We start from the raw sequence: 7,571 nt of genomic DNA, 5'->3' as shown, positions 1-7,571 counted from the left end.
ATGCTGTTTGAGAACTAAGGGTACAGAAAACAAAATATCCCAGCACTGATGTTCTAGTAACGGGATAAACAGATATTGTGGCAACAAATGCTTCATCCATGAAGAATTGAAAGGAGAGAAGGCTGTTCATCTAGTGCGGTGATTGACATTAGTTGTATCAACTCGAGGATTTGCTGCAAGATCCTCTTTTGAATCTTGTCACTCTTTCCACAGGTCCTACTTGCTCCATGTTACCAAAGAATCCACTTTTCCCCCAAAACCTGAGTTCTCAGCCTTGTCTCAAGATGGAAGGAGACAAATCGCTCACCTTTTCCAGCTACGGGCTGCAATGGTGTCTCCATGAGCTAGACAAGGAAGAATTTCAGACATTTAAGGAATTACTAAAGAAGAAATCTTCAGAATCGACCACATGCTCTATTCCACAGTTCGAAATCGAGAACGCCAACGTGGAATGCCTGGCACTCCTCTTGCATGAGTATTACGGAGCGTCGCTCGCCTGGGCTACGTCCATTAGCATCTTTGAAAGTATGAACCTGCCAACCCTCTCGGAGAAAGCAAGGGATGACATGAAAAGTAAGTGAGACTTGGGGCAAGTCCAGGGCAGGGGAGATGATTTCAGGTTCTCATGGGAACAGGGAAGGATCATTGTTCAGTAACCGGGTCGACCTCTGCAGTGTGAGTCTGAGCTGTGAGAAGGATCTCATTGGTCATCGTCATTGGCTGGAAATTAGTGCAGTGTCTAGCCTGGAAAGTGACGGAGGAGGGAGAAATGGGTCGACAACGGCTCCACTCACACGGACTTCCACTGAAGTTAATAGGATTTGAGGTGTAAGTGCTAAGCTTGAGTGGCACTATCATGGGTCTGTCGTGAGACTTTGGGAAGGTCTCCTTCTGTTCTGACCCTTGGTTCCCACATCTTGGAACAGGAAATGTGATACTGTGTGTGCCATTGCAAAAGCTCAATAATGCAATGAGTAGAAAGTGGCTAAGAACCTCGTTGGTTGAGAACACTAATAGTGGTTCGGTGTGAGTCTCACACTTGGCCATGAGATGAAGGACTGAGGTTCCAGGTGCTGATCTAAAGCTTGGTCTTTCTTAGACTGTTGGTGTCCATAGTGCAGCAAGAATTCAGATCAGATTCTGTGGTTATTTTAGGGTATTTAGGAGAAAGGTCATTTAGAAAATAGTAGTTCTTTTTTATCTGGAGAATCCCTTCCACTGTAGACTGAAAACAAATCCCTTGACTGAGCCCCTGAATTGGCCCTACAAATACAGGTGTGGACTGGACGCGGTGGCTCCCAGCTGTGATCCCAGCACTTTGAGAGGCTGAGGTGGGAGGATCACTTGAGGTCAGGAGTTCAAGACCAGCCTGGTCAACATGGCAAAACCCCGTCTCTACTTAAACACAAAAAATTAGCCAGGCGTTGTGGCACATGCCTGTCATCCCAGCTACTTGGGAGACTGAGGCAAGAGAATCGCTTGAACCCAGGAGGCGGAGGTTGCAGTGAGCTGAGATCATGCCACTGCACTCCAGCCTGGCAGTGGAGTGAGACTCTGTCTCAAAAAATGTATATAGATACATATATATGTGTATATACACATATACATATTATATATACACATATATACATATCTATATATACACACATTTATACACATATATTTATACACATATATTTTTATATACACACATATACACACATATTTATATACACACACATATATACATATATATGTATATATATACACAAGCATATATTTTTATATATACACATATATACACATACACGTATATATACACACATATATTTATATACACATATACATGCATATATTTATACACACATGCACACACATATATACACACATACACATACACACATATATTTATATACACATATGTTTATATATACACATACACATATTTATATGCACACATGTATATTTACACATACACACATATATACACATGTATATATATATACACGTATATACTTATATACACATACACACACACATACACACACATATTTATATATACACACACATGTTTATACACATGTTTATATATACACATATGTAGATAAACATGTAAATTTATACACACACACACAGGTGGCATGCCTGCACATCAGTCACCTGATGCAGCTCAGCAGCGTTCGCTGTAAAGCACTTCAAGAGCTCTGTCTTCTGAACTTGGAAGAGGTCCCCTGTGGAGGGCATTTGGTATTATTCACAGGAAGAAGGCATAAAAATTAAATGAGAGCTGGGGTTTATCAAGTCAGCACTGCACTGAAACTGTCATGCCCCCCCCATCTGACTCAACCCCACCCAATGAAATGGGTTCCCCGTGGCTGAAGCTATAATAGAAGATCTTCCAAGTTGCATAACTTGACCAACTTCATGGGCTAATACGTGACAAAGATGAGATTCGTTGTTAACGTTCATCTACCATGGCATATGTTTGAATTCTCATATGTCAAGTGTCAGAGAGCTGCAGCTTTCTGTGAGGTAGAGAGAGAAAATGGATGATATAGGCCAGGTGGGGGTGGTTCATCCCTGTAATCCCGGCACTCTGGGAGGCCAAGGTGGGTGGATCATTTGAGGTCAGGAGTTCGAGACCAGCCTGGCCAACATGGTGAAACCCTGTCTCTACTAAAAATATAAAAATTAGGTGGGCATGGTGGCACACTCTAATCCCAGCTCCCTGGGAGGCTGAGGCAGGAGAATCGCTTGAACCTGCGGAGGTAGAGATTGCAGTGAGTCAAGATCAAGCCACTGCACTCCAGCCTGGGCAACAGAGTGAGACTCCTTATTAAAAAAAAAAAAAAAAAAGATGTTATATAAAAATGTCTTATGGCCGGGCAAAGTGGCTCATACCTGTAATCCCAGCATTTTGGGAGGCCTAGGTGGGCAGATCACTTGAGGTCAGGATCCTGAGGTCAAGACTAGCCTGGCGAACATGGTGAAACCCCATCTCTACTTAAATTACAAAAAATTAGCTGGGCTTGGTGGGCGCCTATAATCCCAGCTACTCAGGCTGAGGCAGGAGAATCACTTGAACCTAGGAGGCAGAGGTTGCAGTGAGCCAAGATCGTGCCATTGCACTCCAGCCTGGGCGACAGAGTGAGACTCTGTCTTAAAAGGGGGAGAGAGAGAGAGAGAAAACTAGAGTTCCTATTCCAGATTACAGGGAAGTCTAGAGTCACTTCCTAGAAGAAGTGAGCTTTAGGCTTAGACAAAAGAAAAGGAGTTGGCCAAGTTGCCTCAGCATGGTAGAGAAAAACATTCTGAGCATAAAGTAGGAACATTCCAAAGCCTTTAACGGAGCGCTTGGCTGGGCCACGGAGAATGAGCAGGAGATAAAGATGGAGAGACTAGAAGTCAGATAACATGGCATCTTGAAAATGTTTGCAATAGTAAGTAGAAGCAATTACATAGTTTTAAAGGGGTGGTAGTAGAAATAATCAAACTTTTATTTCAGCACTGTTGCAAAGTGTCGAGTGACCCAGAGGGAGTAGTGGACAGACGTAGGGAGACGAGTCTGAGATCTTCGTAGTGTCCATGAGATAAATAACGGTGGCTTAGCATAGGGTGATGGCCCAGAAAGAAGTAGAAATGGAAGATGCTTCAGAAGTATACAAGACAGTTTTTAAGAACTAAATTCAGAGAATACAGTGTCCTGGGTGATCCCCAAGTTTCTGGCATGATAAACTGAGTGGATGGGTTCCATGACCTCACCCCATGGAAGAGATGTTTTGTGAAAAGTAGATTGGGGGGTGGGTAGTCAAGGTTGGATCTTCTATGTTGAAGGCACCTGTATTTGGGTAACTCGTAGACACGCAGTGAGTCATTGACTAAACTGGGTCTGGCGTTCAAGACAGGTCTTGAGGCCGGGCGCAGTGGCTCAAGCCTGTGATCCCAGCACTTTGGGAGGCCGAGATGGGCGGATCACGAGGTCAGGAGATCGAGACCATCCTGGCTAACACGGTGAAACCCCGTCTCTACTAAAAAATACAAAAAACTAGCTGGGTGCGGTGGCGGGCGCCTGTAGTCCCAGCTACTTGGGAGGCTGAGGCAGGAGAATGGCGTGAACCCGGGAGACGGAACTTGCAGTGAGCTGAGATCACCCCACTGCACTCCAGCCTGGGTGACAGAGCAAGACTCTATCTCAAAAAAAAAAAAAAAAAAAAAAAAAACAGGTCTTGAGGAGGACTGAAAAGAAACACTTAATCACTGTGATTAACCTAATTATGTGACTTACCCAAGGCCATCCAGCAAAACTGAGGTCAGAGGATTCTTTATAAACTTCACACTGAAGTGTGCCGCGGCTGGCACAGGAAGGTCTGACTCCGTGGTCTCTATTAGAGGCCAATCATGGAATAAACTGAGATCCTGAGGTTTGGCTTGGTTCCCCCCTGTAATTTGGGCACAGGACATTATTATCCTTGGCTTGGGTAATTACAGTGACTTCATTGAGGCCAATCTCCCTTTTTCTTTGTCTTGTAGGACATTCACCAGAAGATCTTGAACCAACAACGACTGGCCAAGGACCAAGCAAGGAAGAAGTGCCAGGTGAGTGGGGTGGAGTCGGGGGAAATAAGATGTGCTTAAAGACACGTGGCAGCCAGTTTGCATCTCTAGGGGTTAGAATCATGACTTCCAGTAGTCCAGTGTCCTTTCTAGTCTCACTACCCTGCCATTAGCTGACCAGATGGGTTCTGAGGACCTGGTAATTCTGGTCTTTCTCTTTTCAAGTTCAACTGGGGCCAGGCTTGGTGGCTCATGCCTGTAATCCCAACACTCTGAGGTGGGTGGATCACCTGAGGTCAAGAGTTCCAGACCAGCCTGGCCAACATGGTGAAACCCTGTCTCTACTAAAAATACAAAAAATTTAGCCAGACGTGGTGGCGGATGCCTATCATCCCAGCTACTCAGGAGGCTGAGGCAGGAGAATCGCTTGAACCCAGGAGGCAGAGGTTGCAGTGAGCCAAGATCGCACCACTGCACTCCAGCCTGGGTGACAGAACGAGACTCCATCTCAAAAAAAAAAAAAAAAAAAAGAGTTCTGTGGTCTTAAGGCTTTCTTACAACTTGAGGACTTCCCGTCATCTTCAGTTTGGGTAACCTTTATGACCCTACTATGACAAGCTCCTCCCAATAACCCAGTTTGGGGGCTTTGGTGGAAAGAACCAGATAGCATGAAACCAGATTCAATACAATTCCCCAAACATCTGAGCACTGACCACGTGCCAGCCACCGCTCTGCATATTTACAATACATCGTTGGCTGAAGCACGTGTGTTCATGAAATTCACACGTTGTGGGACAGGAAAGATAAACGAAAAAACTGAGATGACACCAGGGAAGGCAAAATACACAGGGAGAAAGGCAGGCTTGTGTAGACAACATACATTCTTTGCTGCTACCTCCACCACCACCGTCTTGCTCATCTCCCAGTAGCCAGTGTTGACTGTGAAACCTAATCTGGTTTGGAAGGGGTTGAAACCAACCTCCGTTTTGATGGAGATTTGCTCAGGCTGTGGGTGGGAAAGAACTATTCAAAGCTAACATCTGAGTAACAGGCATCTAGATGAGCCAGAGGCTGAGTCCCAAAATTTCGGCATTGCTCAGAGTTTGATGTCAATCCAGGTTTCACAAGGTGAGTGTGACGTGTTATCCTTCATGTGATAAAACTGCGTCTTAGACGGCCGGGTGCGGTGGCTCACGCCTGTAAACCCAGCACTTTGGGAGGCCAAGGCGGGTGGATCGCCTGAGGTTGGGGGTTCAAGACCAGCCTGACCAACATAGAGAAACCCCGTCTCTACTAAAAAAAAAAAAAAAAAAAAAAAAAAGTACAAAATTAGCTGGCATGGTGGCGCATGCCTGTCATCCCAGCTACTTGAGAGGCTGAGGCAGGAGAATCGCTTGAACCTGGGAGGCGGAGGTTGCAGTGAGCCGAGATCGTGCCAATTGCCCTCTAGCCTGGGCAACAAGAGTGAAACTCCATCTCAAAAACAAAACAAAACAGAAAAACACTGCGTCTTAGAGGTTTTATAAGTTACTGAACGGTGGCTTAGAGATAGCATAAACTAAACACACAGACTAACCTTGACAGTGGGACTGAAACAAACCTGGCAAAAGCCGGGGGTCTTGCTGTCAGCCACATTAAGAAATCCCTCTGAACTCCTGGACACAAGAACTACCGCTTCTCGAGACCCTGTGGATCACGTACTGTGCCAGTGCGTGAGAAGCTCATGTTTCTCAATTCTACGTGGTAGTGACGGTCGTTAGTTGTCCGCTGAGACCCAGGAGCTCAATGGCACGCTAAAATCTTACATGGTTACACTGAGGCAAGGCCGGCTTGTGCCGGAAAGACCTGACTCCAGGTGTTACCTATGTGCAAAGGCTAGGGCCATCAGAGACAGACACGCTACCCTCAAGAAGCTTACATCATAGGGGGTCACAAGCTTTTGTCATCACTAATTGGCTGGGTATGGAAAGATGTCCCTCAAAGGCTGGGCTTGGTGGCTCATGCCTGTGATCCCAGCACTTTGGGAGGCCGAGGTGGGTGGATCACTGGAGGGTGGGAGTTCGAGACCAGCCTGATCAACATGGAGAAACCCCGTCTCTACTAAAAATACAAAAAGAAAAGAAAATAGTCAGACGTGGTGGCACATGCTTGTAATCCCAGCTACTTGGGAAGTTGAGGCAGGAGAATCACTCGAACCTGGGAGGTAGAGGTTGTGGTGAGCCAAGATTGCGCCACTGCACTCCAGCCTGGGCAACAAGAGGTTAACTCCATCTGGGAGGGAAAAAGAAAGATGTCCCTTAAAACTAAGCCAACCTAATAAATGCAGCTGTTTATCAAGCTATAGAATCAAATGTGGTATATGCATATAATAGTATATTACTTGGCATAAAAAGGAATGATGTGAGGCCGGGCGCGGTGGCTCAAGCCTGTAATCCCAGCACTTTGGGAGGCCGAGATGGGCGGATCACGAGGTCAGGAGATCGAGACCATCCTGGCGAACACGGTGAAACCCCGTCTCTACTAAAAAGTACAAAAAAAACTATCCGGGCGAGGTGGCGGGCGCCTGTAGTCCCGGCTACTCGAGAGGCTGAGGCAGGAGAATGGCATAAACCTGGGAGGCGGAGCTTGCAGTGAGCTGAGATCCGGCCACTGCACTCCCGCCTGGGCGACAGAGTGAGACTCCGTCTCAAAAAAAAAAAAAAAAAAAAAAAAAAGGAATGATGTGACTGCTGGACAAGGTGGCTCATACCTGTGATCCCAGCACTTTGGGAGGCTGAGGCAGGCAGATCGCTTGAACCCAGGAGTTTGAGACCAACCTGGGCAATGTAGCAAGACCCCATGTCTACAAAAATTGAAATCAGCCAGGTGTGGAAGTGAGCACCTGTGGTCCCAGCTACTTGGGAGTCTGAGGCAGGAGGATTGCTTGAGTCCAGGGGGCTTGAGGCTGCAGTAAGCCATGACTGTGCCACTGTGCTCCAGCCTGGGTGATAGAACAAGACTGTGTCTTAAAAAATATATATACTAATACATGCTACAGA

At 46.1% G+C, this 7,571-nt stretch overlaps 1 protein-coding gene across 1 annotated transcript in view; it reads left to right on the top strand.

The window, feature by feature from the left end:
* The first annotated feature begins 269 nt into the window (after positions 1–269).
* NLRP5 (NLR family pyrin domain containing 5) overlaps positions 270–7,571 on the top strand; it is a 52,756-nt gene continuing 45,454 nt past the window's right edge. Inside the window, 2 exon segments of the mRNA XM_038006379.2 lie at positions 270–573; positions 4,510–4,572. Coding sequence (XP_037862307.2) covers positions 285–573; positions 4,510–4,572 — 352 coding nt within the window. The 5' untranslated portion in view covers positions 270–284.

The sequence above is a fragment of the Chlorocebus sabaeus genome, chromosome 6, assembly GCF_047675955.1.
Source record: "Chlorocebus sabaeus isolate Y175 chromosome 6, mChlSab1.0.hap1, whole genome shotgun sequence".
NCBI classification, from domain to species: Eukaryota; Metazoa; Chordata; class Mammalia; order Primates; family Cercopithecidae; genus Chlorocebus; species Chlorocebus sabaeus.
Note: the sequence above shows the minus strand (reverse complement) of the source record. Positions and strands in the feature narration are given on the sequence as shown.